General features: G+C 44.9%; 1 protein-coding gene across 4 annotated transcripts in view; it reads right to left on the reverse strand.

Moving 5' to 3' along the window:
- The window catches only part of MATN2 (matrilin 2), a 181,357-nt gene that overhangs the window by 159,221 nt on the left and 3,227 nt on the right, over window positions 1–18,909 (reverse strand). For all 4 annotated transcript variants that reach the window (XM_074386823.1, XM_074386822.1, XM_039464420.2 and 1 more), the window contains exon 2: window positions 3,941–4,108. In XM_074386823.1, coding sequence (XP_074242924.1) covers window positions 3,941–4,082 — 142 coding nt within the window. In that variant the 5' untranslated portion in view covers window positions 4,083–4,108. The remainder of the gene's footprint in view (window positions 1–3,940; window positions 4,109–18,909) is intronic.

Genomic DNA, 18,909 nt, shown 5'->3' on the forward strand with positions numbered 1-18,909 from the left:
TGCTTCAACTTCCGGAGTAGCTGGGATTACAGGCGTGTAGCACTACGCCCAGCGGATTTTTGTATTATTAGTAGAGACGGGGTTTTACCACATTGGCCAGGCTGGTCTCAAACTCCTGACCTCAGGTGATCCACTCACCTCGGCCTTCCAAAGTGCTGGGATTATAGGTGTGAGCCACCACACCCAACTAATTTTTTTATTTTTTATAGAGGCAATGTATCCCTATCTTGACTGGTCTCAAACTCCTGGGCTCAAGTGATCCTCCCACCTTGGCTTCCCAAAGTACCGAATGACAGGCATGAGCCACTGCACCTGGCCAGGAAATATAGTTTTTATACATGTATAATTTGTTAACACATTCTGATTTTATTATTGTTATTTTTAAATTTCTGATCAAGTAGAAACCAATAGATCTAACCCACATAAACAAAAGTTCCCTTGATTGTCCTCAGGATTCTTAAAAAACAAACACAAGTTCTTTGGGATCCTTAATCATTTTTGGTTGGCCACAGTGGCTCACACCTAGAACCCCAGCATTTTGGGAGGCTGAGCGAGGAGGATCGTTTGAGCCCAGGAGTTCGAGACCAGCCTGGACAATATGGCGAAACTCAGTCTCTACAAAAAATACAAAAATTAGCCAGGTGTGGTGGCATGTGCCTGCAATCCCAGCTACTTGAGATGCTGAGGTTGAAGAATTGCTTGAGCCTAGGTCAAGGCTGCAGTGAGCCATAATCATGCCACTGCATGCCAGCCTGGGAGACAAAGTGAGACCCTGTCTCAAAATAAAATAAAATAAAATAAAAATAATTTTTAGTGTAAAAGGGAGGATCCTGAGACCAAAGCTTGAGAACCACTGCCTTATACCAAGCCTGCCTGCTCAGCAGGCAGAGTTGACCTACGATGTAGCTATGCCTTTACTTTTGTACACCAATTCTACCAAATTAATGATCTTTTCTCATGCCTGTCTCTTCCACTACACTGTGCATCTCCTGATGATGTCCATGCATCTTAAACACTACCACCTCCCCCCGAACCAGTGTCTGACACAGAGTGGAAATTCCAGATAAAGGAATGAGGTAAGAGATAAGCCCATCTGGACAGACATGACAGGCTGCCGAGTGAACAGCCTACAGATGTTCACAGGATGGGGGGATAAATATATGCATTATTTTTTCAAACTGGCTCAGGTTGTTACTGAGACTCTGACTTGAATTTAAACATAAAAGATAAACATTTTTAAAACTCAGAAAGTTCAAATAAAAAATTAACCTAAGAAACAATTCTGCTGTTTCTACTCTGTTAAACTTTCAGGAACATACTTGCAAGCAAATAACCAGTAAAAACCCATCATGCCGGTGGATGCCATAACTACAGCCAAAATGATTTGCCACTAAAAAATGAAAGGTGGCCTGCGCCATATTCTAAACAAATAGCCATAAAGCCAAGAGAAGCAAACATGCATAAAACACAAAACACTGCATTATTCCAAGAATGAAGAGAAGGTCCTACCCTCGGGCCAAGGACTACCAATGAGCATGCTTTTCCATCTTTGTTCCCCGTCAAAATAAGAACAAAAGCAGATTGCACTTGAGAATCAGGTCACAGCTGTAGTGTTGGCCTTCTGGTTACACGACTGTCACTCCACCATTTTCATAGCCAAGCAGCCCTCCAGCATACCTGGGAGCAGCCACTTGCACAGCTCATGGAGTAAAAACACCCATGCCCACTTCCAGTTTTTTGTGTTTTTCTCTTTTGAGATGGAGTTTCACCCCTTGTTGCCCAGGCTGGAGTGCAATGGCACAATCTCGGCTCACCGAAACCTCCGCCTCCTGGGTTGAAGCGATTCGCCCATGTTCAAGCAATTCTCCCATCTCAGCCTCCTGAGTAGCTGGGATTACAGGCAAGCATCACCACACCCAGGTAATTTTGTATTTTTAGTAGAGATGGGGTTTCTTCATGTTGGTCAGGCTGGTCTTGAACTCCCAACCTCAAGTGATCCACATGCCTCACCCTCCCAAAGTGCTTGGATTACAGGCATGAGCCACTGCATCTGGCACCACTTCCAGTCTTGGGGTGGGAAAGAGGCTGTGTCCGATCTTCCTCACTGTCCCTGACACATTCTCTTGAAAAATGAGAAGGAATCAATGCCGGATGCAAGATTGATGCCTTTAGCAAAATGGGCTTCTAGGCAAAGGAGTGAATACTGACAACCAGGGAGGGCGGGGGTGATGTGATTCTATGTGCATGTATCAGAGGGAGGAATGGAGGGAGAGCGAGACCTGGAGCCCAAAAAAGCAGTGTGCTTTTCCAGGAAAGTGTGTTGTGGCTTTTCCCGAGGCCAGCCCCATCAGAAACCCAACTGTGCAGTCACTGCTGATGATCTAGAAATCAGGTATCTTGGCCAGGTGCAGTGGCTCATGTCTGTAATCCTGGCACTTTGGGAAGTTGAGGCAGGTGGATCACTTGAAGCCAAGAGTTTGAGACCAGCCTGGCCAACATGGCCAAACCCCATCTCTACTAAAAATAGAAAAATTAGCTGGGCATGTTGTCCTGCCCCTGTAATCCCAGCTACTCAAGAGGCTGTGGTGGGAGAATCACTTAAACCCTGGAGGAGGAGGTTGCAATGAGTCGAGTTTGTGCCACTGCATTCCAGCCTGGGCGACAGAGCAAGACAGTTACAAAGAAAAACAAAAAAGAAAGAAAAAGAAAAAAGGAAAGAAAGAAACAAACAAAGAAAGAATGAAGAAGGAAGGAAGGAAGGAAGAAATCAGGCATCTTCAGGGGTGTGTGTGTGTGTGTGTGTGTGTGTGTGTGTGTTGTTTAACATCTTGGAATTTGTTTTTTAAAACGCTCAATTAACATACTAAACACTTCTCAGTCCTTTTCCCATTTGCAAAAGTCTTGTTTACATCACTATGGAAACAAGGACTTTCAGGAACCTGGAAATCCTATCCCTGGGGTCCTCGTTTAGTTAGCATCAATAAAGATTCTGACCTCTGAAAACACAGCTCTTTGGGTCCCTGTGGTCCCTGATTGTAATTTCAGATGCTGCTGAGGCTACCAGGTCACTGGGTAGTTTTCTCAGTAGCCTTCGTAAGGGATCAGATTCGAGTGTCTAGCCAAAGATACAAATGTCAAATATAGTTTCAGAGAACTTCATAGAATGATAGTTGTGGTAAAGCTTTTACTTACTGTGTACCTAGAATTTATGTATATTACGTCATTTATTCCTCACAGAAATGTTCCAAGGTTGGCATTAACATTCCATTTTACAGATGGCTAAAACTGAGCCTCAGGAAGTAGCAGAGGCAGGACTTGAACCCAGGTCGATACCAAAACTCATTCTCTTTGCACTGCCCAGCCTTCCTATTGCCTCCACATGCCAGGCTTACCAAGGCCCTTGTTTAGAATCAGCTGATTTACGTGTATTCTGTGCGTCTTCATGACATCTCCTTTCTCTAGGAAACATGGTCACTGGATCAGATGAATAGAACCCTGGCATTTTCCATTTCAATAACTTGACTCAGCTCACAATGTCACACCTCTCTTCTGGGCCAGCTCCTTCTTCCCTGCTGCTATGCAGGGAAGCATTAACAGATCTAGCCGGGCAAACCCAATAAAAAATTTTCATAACACCTTTGCCCAGATAGGTCCAACAACAAGGATATTTTCAGATGAGAAATCTTGCCCTGAATATTGGAGAAATATCGGGAGCCTCAGATTCTATTGAAAGCTTCAAAAAAGGTTTATTTTGTAAGCCCGTGTGCAACCACGTCCTCAACTCCGGATGCATTCACCACCAGTGAGGACCCCAGGCCCAGCACATCCAATGAGGAACCAGGGAAAGGAGGGCTTCTCCAACAGTCACCAATCCCTGTGCCTGAGCCCTCCCCTAGCCACCCCCGCCTGCCCACTTCTGGGGGTAGGCGCCGTCACTCACCCAGAAGAGCCGTCTGCGGGTGGGTCCGAGCGTGTCTGCCTCTAGCGATGGACCTCCCACGTGACCGCTCCCTGGCCTCGGCAGGGAGGAGGAGGATCTGTCCGAGGATCAGCAGAAAGCAGCCTGCGAGCATCTTTTCCATTTTCAAGAGGAGCAAGAGGGGCAAGGCTGTGACAAACACAACACGAGAATGGGGCAGGGTGAGATTTCTGGGTCTCCCTGGACCCCAGGAGCTGCAGGCCCGCTGCCCCGCCTTTTCAGAGTTCAGACAGGCCACTTGTACTCAAAATGCCATTTGTGTGTTTGGCCTTTGAAAGCTTCAGTAGCCCCCGTTGGTTGGCTCTTCTTGGACACTCTGAACAGGGCATGCATACTTGGAATTTTTCATCCCTTTAATCACTATAAGACTGAAAGGAAAACTTGAGAAAAATCTGTCCTGAAATTTCTTATCAGTTAAGTTCATTATCAATTACTCACAGTCACATTTTACATTTTGGATTTGAACGAGAAAAAACTATTCTATATCTGAGAGTTCCAAGTAACAATATTCGCTCAGTCTAATAATAGCAGATGACATCATTTAGTTTATATAAATGATATACATAAAATTCATGGCTGGGTGTGGTGGTTCACGCCGGTAATCCCAGCACTTTAGGAGGCCGAGGGGGGCGGATCACGAGGTCAGGAGTTTGAGACCAGCTTGGCCAATGTGGTGAAACCCTATCTCCACTAAAAATACAAAAATTAGCTGGGCATGGTGGCGCACACCTGAAGTCCCAGCTACTTGGGAGGCTGAGGCAGGAGAATCACTTCAACCCAGGAGGCAGAGGTTGCAGTGAGCTGAGATTGCCCCACTGCACTTCAGCCTGAGTGACAGAGCAAGAATTGTCTCAAAAAAAAAAAAAAAAAAAAAGTGTAGTTGACATAAAGTAGCCTCACACAGCCAGCCTCCCTGCCTCCCACAGATATTTATTACAAGTGTTGACACAGTAGTTATGTACTTGGACTCTGGTACTAGACTGAGGCCATGTGCCAGGCCCTATTCTAAATTCTTTATTTATAGTAACTTGCTCGACTACCTAATATTATTCCCACATTCTCATAAGGCTCAGGAAGGTTCACTGACCTGCCCAAGGTCACATGCAGTTAGCAAGTGTCAGAGCCAGATTTCAAACCCAGGGTCAAGGCTGGGTGCCATGGCTCATGTCTGTAATCCTAGTGCTTTGGGAGGCCTAAACAGGAGGATTGCTTGATGCCAGGAATTTGAAACCAGCCTGATCCACGTAGCAAGGCCCTGTTTCTACCAAAAAAAAAAAAAAAAAAAAAAAAAGGTTAATTTATTTAAAAAGTTTAAAAAGGCCAGGCACGGTGATTTACACCTGTAATCCCAGCACTTTAGGAGGCCAAGGCGGGCAGATCACTTGAGGCCAAGAGTTTGAGACCAGCCTGGTCAACTTGGAGAAACCCCACCTCTACTAAAAATACCAAAATTAGCCGGGTGTGGTGGCTCATGCCTGCAGTCCCAGCTACTTAGGAGGCTGAGCCACAAGAATTTCTTGAACCCAGGAGGCAGAGTCTGCGATGAGCAGAGATTGCACAACTACTCTTCGAGCCTGGGTGACAGAGCGAGACTCTGTCTCAACAAAACAAACAACCAAAAAAGTAAAAATTCAAACCCAGGACTAGCAGGTCAATTTTCCAATGCATTGATTAGTGGAAAACTCAACTATCTGAAAGGAAAATCTCCATAAATCAAGTCATGGAAAGTCATAGTTGTTTCCCTGTCAGAGGCAGGGACAGGGCAGGGGTGGGGCAGGGACCATGTTTCAAAGCTTATTTTAAAAAGTCCCTATTTCAGTGAGTTATTCGTTCAGCAAATTGCTTCCAGGAATTGACCTGGAAATGGGTCTGGGGTTGTCAATCTTCAGAGTCCAGTTTTTCACAGTTGCTGTATTGAACTAGCTCACTATTTTTCATATAATCTTACTATACGTTAAGATTATATGAAAAATGGCAAATGTTTATTCAGCATCTCCTATGTACCAGGCACTGGGCCAGATGCCTTCAGTGTATGAAGTGATTTAATTCATAGAGTAACTCAGAGAAGTTAAGTAACTTGCCCGAGGTTACATTGCTCAAAAGAGGTAAAGTTCCAGAACTCACTAGCTCAGCAGTCCCCAATCTTTTTGGCACCAGGGACCGATTTCATGGAAGACAATTTTTCTTTTTTTCTCTTTTTTTTTTGAGACAGAGTCTCACTCTGTCACCCAGACTGGAGTGCAGTGGCAAGATCTCGGCTCACTGAACCTCTGCCTCCTGGGTTCAAGTGATTCTCCTGCTTCAGCCTCCCCAGTAGCTGGGATTACAGGTGTCTGTCACCATGCCTAATTTTTGTATTTTTAGTAGAGACGGGGTTTCACCATGTTGGTCAGCCTGGTCTTGAATGCCTAACCTTGTGATCCGCCCACCTCGGCCTCCCAAAGTGCTGGGATTACAGGCGTGAGCCACCACCCAGCAATTTTTCCACAGACCCGGCTGTGGGGGGTGGTTTCGGGATGATTCAAGCTCATTACATTTATTGCACACTTTATTTCTATTATTATTACACTGCAATAGATAATGAAATAATTATCCAGTTCACCATAATGTAGGAATCAGTGGGAGCCCTGAGCTTGTTTTCCTGCAACTAGGTGGTCTCCTCTCGGGGTGACGGGAGACAGTGACAGATATCATCAGGCATTAGATTCTCATAGGGAGTATGCAGTTCACAGTAGGGTTCACATTCCTTTGAGAATTTAATGCCTTAATTTGTGCAGCAGCAATTAAAAAATATAATAATAACCTAATGGATCTAGTGGTGCTGCTGATCTGACAGGAGGCAGAGCCCAGGCGGTAACGCAGGCGGATAGGGAGCGGCTGTAAATACAGATGAAGCTAAGCTGGCCCACTGCTCACCTCCTGCTGTGCGGTCTGGTTCCTAACAGGCACCTGCCACCATACCCAGCTAATTTTTGCATTTTTAGTAGAGATGGGCTTTCAGTATGTTGACCAGGCTGGTCTTGAACTTCTGACCCCATGATCTGCCCACCACCACTTCCCAAAGTGCTGGGATTACAGGCATGAGCCACTGTGCCCAGCTCACTCCTGCTTTTTAAACCATTTAATCTCTCTCTTTTTTTTTTTTTTTTTTGAGTCAGGGTCCCACTCTCACCCAGGCTAGAATGCAGTGGTGTGATCATGGCTCACTGCAGCCCCAACCTCCCAGGCTCGAGTGATCCCCTCACTTCAGCCTCCCAAGTAGCTGGGACTACAGGTGTGAGCCAACACACCCAGCCTATTTAAACTCTTTGCTAATTAGATTGGTCTCTTTTCATAGCTTTAACTCAGATTCCTTCTGAACAAAGGAAGAAAACTTAAAACATCTGGCCTCTTTCTCAAATCCTGAACTTTCGAGCTGCCTTGCTATTTAACATCTTGGGAGTTTTTTCAGGGGTTGGGGGACAGGGTCTCACTCTGTCACCTACGCTGGAGTGCAGTGGCACAATATCTCACTGCCTCTTGGAACTCCTGAACTCCAGTGATCCTCCCACCTAAGCCTCTGAGTAGCTGGGACTTCAGGTGTGCACCGTCACACCTCCTCACATTATTTTACAAAACACTATTCAGTGTGTTACATCATTTATATGTGATTCATTATTTTATCGCTATTCCCGTTTCTCCAAACTGAGCAGATAAAAAGTTTAGGCTTATTTGTTTCAAAATGTATACAACATGCTCTCAAGGCCCACTTCCACTCTGAGTCATTTGCACTTAAACACTTGGAATATGATGTGGTGTGTGATCATTTCCAAAAAAACAAGCACCGTTGCATGTGGTTTGGGTTTACTGTGGATTTCAAGAAATGTTTGTACTTTCAAGTCACCGTCTAACCAAAAGGCAATGAGGATAGCTGAAGAGCGAGGATTTAAAAATAAAGCAGTGCTCAATTCGGCAGCACATATACTAAAATTGGAACGATACAGAGAAAAATAAAGCAAAATAATGCTAGCTGTCTAACCCTGAGAAGGTGACTTACCCTCTCTTGACCTCAGTTTCCTCATCTTTAAAATGGAGATAAAGTAAACGTAATTGTTATATAGAATAAATAGGTTCGCATTTAGATGCATTTAAAGCACTTCAAACACTGCCTGGCATATAGTAAGTGCTGAATAAGCATTAGCTATTTGTTGTTGTTGATGTTGTTGTTATTTGGAGACAGAGACTCATTCTGTTGCCCAGGCTGGAGTGCAGTGGCACAATCTCGACTCACTGCAACCTCTGCCTCTCAGGTTCAAGCAATTCTCATGCCTCAGCCTCCCAGTAAATAGAACTACAGGTGTGCCACACCATGCCCAGCTAATTTTTTGTATTTTAGTAGAGGCAGGGATTCACCATGTTGCCCAGGCTAGTCTTGAACTCCTCGCCCACCTCGACCTCCCAAAGTGCTATGATTACAGGCATGAGCTACTACACTCAGCCTGTTCTTGCTGTTATTATTATTGGTATTATTCTGTAATCAAACCAATCAATAGTATATATTGTTGGCCAGGCACAGTGGCTCACACCTATAATCCTGGCACTTTGGAAGGCCGAGGAGAGCAGATTACTTGAGGTCAGAAGTTTAAGACCAGCCTGGGCAACATGGCAAAACCCCATCTCTGTAAGAAATACAAAAATTAGCTGAACAGGGTGGCACACACCTGCAGTCCCAGCTACTTGGGAGGCTGAGACTGGAAGATTGCTTTGATCCCGAGAGGTCGAGGCTGCAGTAAGCCATGATAATGCCACTGCACTCCAGCCTAGGCAACAACAGAATGAGACTGTCTCAAAACAAATGAACAAAATGCAATAGCATGACAAGTCACAGACTAGTAGAAAATATTTGTAAAATACGTATCTGATCGATTATTTCTATTCAGACTATATAAACTTTTTTTTTTTTTTTTTTTTTGAGACAGAGTTTCGCTCTTGTTACCCAGGCTGGAGTGCAATGGCGTGATCTCAGCTCACCGCAACCTCCGCCTCCCGGGCTCAGGCAATTCTCCTGCCTCAGCCTCCTAAGTAGCTGGGATTACAGGCATGTGCCACCACGCCCAGCTAGTTTTTTGTATTTTTTTTAGTAGAGATGGGGTTTCACCATGTTGACCAGGATGGTCTCGATCTCTCGACCTCGTGATCCACCCGCCTCAGCCTCCCAAAGTGCTAGGATTACAGGCTTGAGCCACCGCGCCCGGCACTTTTTTTTTTTTTTTTTTTTTTTTTTGAGATGGAGTCTTGCCCTGTCACCCAGGCTGGAGTGCAATGGTGTAATTTTGACTCACTGCAACCTCCACCTCCTGGGTTCAAGTGATTCTCCTGCCTCAGCCTCCTGAGTAGCTGGGATTACAGGTGTGCACCAGCACACCTGGCTAATTTTTGTATCTTTAGTAGAGATGGAGTTTCACTATGTTGGCCAGGCTGGTCTCGAACTACTAACGTCAGGTGATTCACCCTCCTTGGCCTCCCAGAGTGCTAGGATTACAGACAGGTGTGAGCTGCCTTGCCCGGCTGGGACTATATAAACTCTTATCACTCAAGAAGAGGACAGACAACCCACTTCAGAATGCCCAAGAGATTTGAACAGTCACATTTCCAAAGAAGACATCTGGATGACAAATAAACATATGAAAAGATGTTGAACATCTTTAGTTATTAGAAAAATACAAATTAAAAGCACAATAAGTAGATGCCACAACAAATCCACTAGAATAAATAAAATTAAGACTATAATAGTGACCTGGGAATATGAAAAAATTATTTTAAAAAATTTTAAAGACTGATATAACCAAGTGTTGGTGAGGATGTGAAGAAACTGGAACCTTAGTTGGGCACAGTGGTGCATACTCAGAATCCCAGAACTTTCAGAGGTCAAGGTGAGTGATCCCTTTGAGCCCAGGAGTTTGAGACCAGCCTGGGCAACATGGCAAAATCCCGTTGCTACAAAAAATACAGAAATTACCCAGGCATGCTGGCACAAAGGAAGAAAACTTAGAACAGCTACTTGGGGGCAGGGCTGAGGTGGGAGAATCACTTGAGCCCAGGAGGTTGAAGCTGTAGTGAGCCAGGATCGCCGCCACTGCATGCCAGCCTGGGTGACAGAGCAAGACCGTGCCTCAAAAAAAAAAAAAAAAAATCTTACAGTGACTTGAAAACTAACATGAACTCTTCTAAGCTTCCTTTAAGTAGGAATAATTTTAATATAAAATATTTTTACAGAAAGTAAATTAAAAATAATAAATTTTTAAAAGGAATTATGATATTAGTTGTGGGCTTGTAAAAAAGATAAATAGGCTGAGTGTAGTGGTGCACGCCTGTAATCCCAGCACTTTGGGAGGCCAAGGAGGGCAGATTACTTGATGTCAGGAGTTCGAGACCAGCCTGACCAACATGGAGAAACCCCATGTCTACTAAAAATACAAAATTAGCAAAACTCCATCTCTAAAAGAAAAAAAAAAGGTAAATAATAAGGGCTGGTCATGGTGGCTCACGCCTGTAATCCCAGCCCTTTAAGAGGCTGAGGCAGGCGGATCACCTGAGGTCAGGAGTTTAAGACCAGCCCGGCCAACATTGCAAAACCCTGTTTCTACAAAAAATACAAAAAAAAATTAACCAGGCATGGTGGCACATGCCTGTAATCCCAGCTACTTGGGAGGCTGAGGAAGGAGAATTGCTTGGACCTGGGAGGTACAGGTTGTAATGAGCAGAGATTGCGCCCATTGCCCTCCAGCCTGGGTGACAGGGTGAGACTCTGTCTCAAAAAAAAAAAAAAAAAGATAAATAATAAGGAATGGGGAAAAGGATACAATATAGATACCAACATAAAGTCAGTATAGCAATATTAATACCAGATAAGATAGATTTTTTCCCTAAAAACTGCAATGGCGATGAAACAAGAAAAAATTAAATCAGTGCATGTATCCATCTCAATGGTTGTTTCTTAGTTTGGCATTTACAGCTGTCAGCATTTGAAGATCAGGACCCATTTCTAAGTGAAAAATGGAATGATGTTTGAGAACGGTTCCTTTCATGTAGGGGCATCTGAGAAGAACTGCTGTGCTGAGAAATAGAGGTTAATTCAATCTGAACAGATTCCATGAAGCATTTGGGAATACGGAAAGAATATTTTACAATCATACAATAGCTTTGACTTTTGTTTCAGCAGTTTTCTTCTCCATGGGACAATGAGTCTTTTCATTTAACTTTACCAAGGGGGTAGGGGAAGAGAGAGAAGGAGATTGTTCTGTCTCAGCTACGGGTTCTTCTAAGCATCACTGTTGCAGTAAACCAACAGGCGAGAATTCCCTCCAGAGCCAGAACTGTATGCTGTGGGCCTTGAGACGAGGCCTGGTTCTGCACACCTGTGTGACCTCACGTAGGTGACAACTCTCTGGGCTTTCACTAGTCATCCATAAAATGAGAGGCATGGCCAGGAAGCCAAGTTTCTCAGCCTAAACCAGACCATTGGCAAGATCCTGCCATCCCAAAGAAGGTGGCAAGATCCCCCGTCCAGTGGTAACCCCACCTGGAAACAGGAGGAGAAAGGACACAGGACACTAACATTTGCTAAGGGCCTGTGATGGGCTGGCCAGTGAACTGTCCAAACAGTACCATCTCATTTGATCTCATTTGATCCCCACCATCATTCTGTGAGGCAGATGAGTTTAAAATTTTGTGGATGGAACCCTAAGATTTACAGGTGGAAAGACTTCTCCCAAGACCTGAGAGCTCGTTTACTGGCAGAGCCAGGGGTCTACCCTGGCCCTTCTCAGGTAGTCAGTCCACTTAAGAAAAAGAGATTTTCAGGCCAGGCATGTTGGCTCATGCCTGTAATCTCAGCACTTTGGGAGGCCAAGGAGGGTGGATCACTTGAGGCCAGGAGTTTGAGATCAGTCCGGACAACATGGTGAAACCCCATCTCTACTAAACATACAAAACTTAGCTGGCTGTGGTGGTGTATGCCTGTAATCCCAGCTACTTGGGAGACTGAGGCAGAAGAACCATTTGAACCCAGGAGGCAGAGGCTGCAATGAGCTGAGATCGCGCCATTGCACTCCAGCCTGGGTGACAATTCGAGACTCAGTCTCAAAAAAAGAGGTTTTCCTAATGATAAGTTCTTAGATATCAGGCTCAATAGTTTTGCCCAAGACCTCTCTGTCGGCATAACCGGGTATGCGCACCAACTGTTCTGTGCGTTCACAGAGAATCATGCAATACTGGAGCTGCGTGAATCTCAGGCTGTACCTTCCTGTCTCCCGCCTGATGCTGGAATCCCTGGCAAATGGGAAACCAATCTCTGGGTGGGACGCAAGGCCATCCAGGATCCTCAGGCAGCTCTAAATGTTAGCCTTCAGTTCTCCTCGATACTGACCTGAGGCTGCTGTTTGTAACTTCCACCCAGTGGTGCAGGCCTGCTTGCCAACTCAGCCTGTCCAGACACAAAGTCATCTTTTCCTCATATCCTTTCACGGTCATGCTAACCCCATCCGCCCAGCCATCCAGACCAGAAACCTGGAGCCAGCCTCCACGTGACTTCTGCATCCTCATCACATTTGTGAGTGGACAAATTCTGGTGTTCCCACCTCTGCACGGCTGCCCTGTCCAGGCCTCCTGATGGTTCCCACTGCTGCAGCAAATGTTCGACCCTTATCCCTTCTCAACCAGACTCCAAGGAGCCTCAGAACTGCCCTCCCTGCCTTGGTCCCTCATCTACTGGCCCTTCCCTTGTTGTTTTGAACCTGTCTGTGGCCTCACTGTGCAGTGCTAACATTCAAGGCCCTCCGTGACTGACCACTGCCCGCCTCTCTGACCATGGCAGCCTCCACATCCACCCCAGCCTCCCCATTAGGGCTTGTCATAGTGGGGTGCCTCCATCCATGCCGGTCCCTCAGCCTGAAATATCTCCATTCTACATTCATTGAAATTGCATTCAGTCCTCAAGCCTCAGCTCACATGTCACTCATGCTATAAATATTCTCTCATTTTGCCAATGGGAATTGACTGCTTCATACACTCCTGACAATGGGTTTTGTCTGCTGCAGCACACACCTTGTCACCTCTATTTGCTCCTTGTGCTAGGTACCGAATTGTGTGAATACATTTTTTTTTAATTATTAAATTGGCTGGGTATCGTGGCTCACGCCTGTAATCCCAGCACTTTGGGAGGCTGAGGCGGGTGGATCTCCTGAGGTCAGGAGTTCAAGACCAGCCTGACCAACATGGAGAAACCCTGTCTGTACTAAAAATACAAAATTAACTGGGCATGATTGTGCACGCCTGTAATCCCAACTACTTGGGAGGTTGAAGCAGGAGAATCACTTGAACTGGGGAGGCAGAGGTTGCAGTGAGCCAAGATAGTGCCATTGCACTTCAGCCTGGGCAACAAGAGCAAAACTCCATCTCAAAAAAAATTATTCCTCTGAAATCTAAGTGGAAATAAATTTTTTTTTGAATGCACCAACACATTCACATTTATTTTCTTTTTTTTAAAGCAAATGAAAAATTTTTTAAAAAATTATTAATTTGAACAAACATATTTATTGATCTTTCATTAATTGATAAAATATTAGTTGAAGCAAACTGGCCCTGGTTCTGCCTCCAACAAGTACCAAAGTCAAGCCCATGTCTTCCTCTACATACTATGTTTGCCTGAATGTAGGGGACTGTAATAGGAGAATAATATCTTCCTTTTTTTCTTTCTTTTTTTCTTTTTTGAGATGGAGTTTTGCTTTTGTTGCCTAGGCTGGAGTGCAGTGGTGTGATCTTGACTCACTGCAACCTCAACCTCCCGGGTTCAAGCGATTCTCCTGCCTCAGCCTCCCAAGTAGCTGGGATTACAGGCACCTACCATCACGCTCAGCTAATTTTTTGCATTTTTAGTAAAGATGTGGTTTCATCACGTTGGCCAGGCTGTTCTCGAACTCCTGACTGTAGGTGATCCATCCGCCTTAGTCTCTCCAAGTTCTGGGATTACAGGTGTGTGTCACTAAGCCTGGTCTTCTTCCTTTTTTTTTTTTGAGACAGAGTCTCACTCTGTCACCCAGGCTGGAGTGTGCAGTGGCACGATCTTAGCTCACTGCAACCTGTGTTCAAGTGATTATTCTGCCTCAGCCTTCCGAGTAGCTGGGACTAAACACCACCATGCCCGGCTAATTTTTGTATTTTTAGTACAGATGGGGTTTCACCATATTGGCCGGGCTGGTTTTGAACTCCTGACCTTGTGATCTGCTCACCTAAACCTCCCACCGTGCTGGGATTACAGGCATGAGCCACCACGCCCAGCTCTTTTTACAGAATCTTGCTCTGTTGCCCAGGTTTGCAGTGCAGTTGCACAATAATGGCTCCTTGCAGCCTTGATGCACAATAATAACTCATTGCAGGCTTGACCTCTCAGGTTCAAGCCACCTTCCTGCCTCAGCCCTGCGACCGTAACTGAGACTGCAGGCCAGCACCATCACATGTTTGTATTTTTTGTAGAGATGGAGTTTCACCGTGTTGTCCAGCTGGTCCGCAAGCTCCTAGGCTCAATGATCCTCCAGCCTTGGCCTCCCAAGTGCTGGGATTACAGGTGTGAGCCACAGTGCCTGGCTCCCATCTTCCTGATTAGAAGACTTCACATAGAATTTCTTGGCCAACTTGAATATTTTAAAAGATATAGATGAAATATCAAATATCTACTTATAATAATGTATCAATTTAGTTGCAAATACATATTTAAAACATTTTAAGTTATAAAATAATGTGTTAACTTAGAAAAGTTGCTGTTTTCATTTTATAAATGTTCCATAAAACAATGTCTTCGAATGCCTTACCTGCCTCTCTAACATCAATGTTGTTGTTGTTGTTGTTGGGAGTTTTGCTCTTGTTGCCCAGGCTAAAGTGCGATGGCATGATCTCGGCTTACTGCAACCTCTGCCTCCTGGGTTCAAGCAATTCTCCTTTCTCAGCCTCCAGAGTAGCGCCCACCACAACTCCAAGCTAATTTTGTATTTTTTTAGTAGAAGCGGGGTTTCCTCATGTTGCTCAGGCTGGTCTCAAACTGCTGACCTCAGTTGATCCACCCACTAATTTGGGTCAATTGATTTCTGTAAGTGTTCCAAGTTAGCACTGATTGAGGTCATTTCCTGCTAATATGTCTCCTCCTAACAGTACTTTGTTCAAAATATTGGACAGGACTCCCTGTACGTTGAGAGACTTTGCTGAGATTCAAATAAAAGGCAATCTCCTCTTTTCCAATAAATACTTTTTTGGTAAAACTCCTTTATCTCCTATTTCTGTATCCATGGTCATTCCTCCCACATCTTTTTTCCCCTCCCATCTAACCAAGCACTGAGTGTGGTTTTTGCCTGTGATGTCTTTCAGGTCCCCACAATCACAGCCCTAGTCCTGGCCGTGATGCACATCAGAGAGACTGCAGAGGTATTGGCAGAGACTGCTAGTGGTTTCCCATGTCTTCCTCGTCCTTCTGCTTTTGTCATAGAACCCTCACTTGGCAACTGCACAGGTGATGGATGGATGGCTGAAATAAAGACCACAAGCTCTCGTCCACCCCTCTTCCCTACGAGGTGACTAACTGCTGGCAGGATGGAAGTGGATGTGGCATGTGCAACTTCTGAAACGTGTCCTTAAAAGGTGGCACTCCCCCATGCTGTTTTCCTTCCTAATGCCTGGAGGAAGGACATCCTGGCTGGAGAGCCAGCAGTCATCCAAAAATCCTGGGTAAGACTGCATGGAAATCTAAAAGCAACCAGGCATAGAGGGTGAGGCCTTTACCCCACACACACTTTGGTTCACTGCCTTAGACTTCTTGAGCACGAGATGGAAATAAACTTCTTTCTTTTTTTTTTTTTTTTTTTTTTTTTTGAGACAGAGTTTCGCTCTTGTTACCCAGGCTGGAGTGCAATGGCGCGATCTCGGCTCACCACAACCTCCGCCTCCTGGGTTCAAGCAATTCTCCTGCCTCAGCCTCCTGAGTAGCTGGGATTACAGGCACGTGCCACCATGCCCAGCTAATTTTTTGTATTTTTAGTAGAGACGGGGTTTCACCATGTTGACCAGGATGGTCTCGATCTCTCGACCTCATGATCCACCCGCCTCGGCCTCCCAAAGTGCTGGGATTACAGGCTTGAGCCACCGCGCCCGGCTAAACTTCTTTCTTTAAGCCGCTGTCGTTTCATTTTTTCTGTAACCTGTAGCTGAACTTAGTCCTAATCAATAGACCGTTTTTAAGTCTCTCCTAATGAATGCATTTGGCACCAGTGCTAAATACAATCTTCCAGACACAGTATCATCCTTACTTATGATTCTCCTGCTCAAAAACTGTCAGTGGCTGCCATATACTAATAGGATTGAATCCAGACTGCTTAGCTTGGCATACAAAGCCCCATAATCTGGCTCTATGTTACAAAGCTAACCTCAACAGCTCCTCGACCAACCCTGACAAAGCATCTATGAGCGTGCACGTGTGCACACACACACACACACACACACACACTCCTCATCGTCACCTCCATTCCAGCCTTGTCGCTCTATATGATATCTCTGAATATCTGCAGGTTGAGTTGCATTTATGACAACTGAGATATAGGTAGGTAGTCATTCCCTTTCAAAACGAAGTGTGGGCCAGGAACAGAAGCTCATGCCTGTAATCCTGGCACTTTGGGAGGCTGAGGGGGGAGGATCACTTGACCCCAGAAATTTGAGACCAGTCTAGGTAATATAGTGAGAGTTCACTATATTAAAAAAAAAAATTTTTTTTTAATTAGCTGAGCATAGTGGTACACGCTTATAGTCCCAACTACTTGGGAGGCTGAGGTGGGAGGATTCCTTGAGCCCCAGGAGGTTGAGGCTGCAGTGAACTATGATCATGCTACTGCACTTCAGCCTGGGTGACACAGAGAGCTCTTATCTCAAAAAAAAAAAAAAAAAAAAGTGTGAGTGGAAACAATCTCAATGGCCCATAATAATGGTACAGAAAAACTGTGGTGTGGCCATAAAATGGGATATTACGCAGCAATAAAAAAGAATTAATTATGGCATATGATAACCTGAGAAATTTACAAATATAATATTCAACAAAATAACATTCAAAAATAGACAAATTTTATCTACAACCATAGGAATCAGGATTGTGGTTATACTTGTGTGTTAGTGCACAGAAAGGGGCCGAGGGGGGATTCTGAATGCTGGCCATGTTCTATTTATTGATCAAAATACTGGTTACACATGGGTTTAGGTCATGAAAATTACTCCAGCTGCATCCTTGATTAGCGTACTTTTCTGTATGTAAACTTCAATAAGTTTGTAGGCCGGGCACAGTGGCTCAAGCCTGTAATGCTAGCACTTTGGGAGGCCGAGGTGAGCAGACTGCTTGAGCTCAGGAGTTCAAGACCAGCCTGGACAATACAGTGAGACCCTGTCTCTACAAAAAGAATATAAAAATTAGCCGAGCGTGGTGGCACACACCTGTAGTCCCGGGCACTCAAGAGGCTGAGGTAGGAGGTTAGCTAGAGCCCAGGAGGCAGGGTTGCAGTGAGCTGGGATCACACCACTGCACTCCAGCCTGGGTGACAGAGTCAGACCCTGTCTCAAAAGAAAAAAAGAAAAGTTTCCTTAAAAAAACAAGCAAATACAGTTGAGTGCAGTGGCTCATGCCTATAATCCCAGCACTTTGGGAGGCCAAGGCGGGCAGATCACACGGTCTGGAGTTCGAGAACAGCTTGGCCAACATGGTGAAACTGTCTCCACTAAAAATACAAAAATTAGTTGGGCAACTCTGAGAAAAACTCTGTCTCGAAAAGAAAAAAAAAAGAAGACATAAGAAAACAAACTCACCTAACTGTCAGGGTAGAGGGAGAAGCCCTAAACAGAAGTGAGCTAAAACTCTTTGATTTAGATCATTTCCTCTAATACTCTAGTATTTCTTTTTTCTAAATGGTTTTGCTTACCATCATGCCCAGTCTAATACTCTAATATTTCTGGCAGATAGAATAATGCTCCTCAAAGATGTCTATGGCCTAATCCCCAGAATCTGTCACTGTGTTGCCTTACATGGCAAAAGGGACTTTGGGCCAGGCACAGCGGCTCACGCCTATAATCCCAACACTTTGGGAGGCCAAGGTGAGCAGATCACCTGAGGTCAGGAGTTCAAAACCAGGCTGGCCCACATGGTGAAACCCTGTCTCTACTAAAAATACAAAAAATTAGCTGGGCATGGTAGCTCATGGCTGTAATTCCACCTACTTAGGAGGCTAAAGCAGGAAAATCGCTTGAACCCGGGAGGTGGCGGCTGCAGTGAGCTGAGATCACATCACTGAACTCTAGCCTGGGTGTTAGAGGGAGACTCTGTCTCGAAATAAAAAAAGGTGGGTGGGGGGGGAACTTTGCAGACGTGATTAACTTAGGAATTCTGAGATGTAGTGATTTACCCAGATTTTCTAGGTAGGGTTTTGTAAATGGGAGACAGGAGGGTCAGGATGGGAAGAAGAGCTGGAAGATGCTGTTACTGGCTTTGAGGATGGAAGAAGGAACCAGGAGTCAAGAAATGAAGTCAGCTTTTAGAAGTCAGAAAATGAACAACATTTTCCCAAGGGCCTACAAAAAGGAACCGCAGAGCCCTGTTGACACCTCAATTTTAGCTCTATAAAACCCATTTCAGAGTTCTGAACTCCAGAAACACAGGATAACAACTTTGGGTTGTTTTAAACCACTATGTTTGTGAAATTTGTTATAGCAGCAATAGGTAACTAATACAACATAAAATAACTACAGTGTATCCCCATGGGCAGTGGGCCCCACTTTCTATAAGTAGATAAAGTTTCCTCTGACAGTACTTTTAGAATAACTTTCCAAAAATGTTAGCTGGTCCACCTGCTCAGCCACTGATTTTTACATGC

Source organism: Saimiri boliviensis, chromosome 15 (assembly GCF_048565385.1).
Source record: "Saimiri boliviensis isolate mSaiBol1 chromosome 15, mSaiBol1.pri, whole genome shotgun sequence".
Lineage (NCBI taxonomy): Eukaryota > Metazoa > Chordata > Mammalia > Primates > Cebidae > Saimiri > Saimiri boliviensis.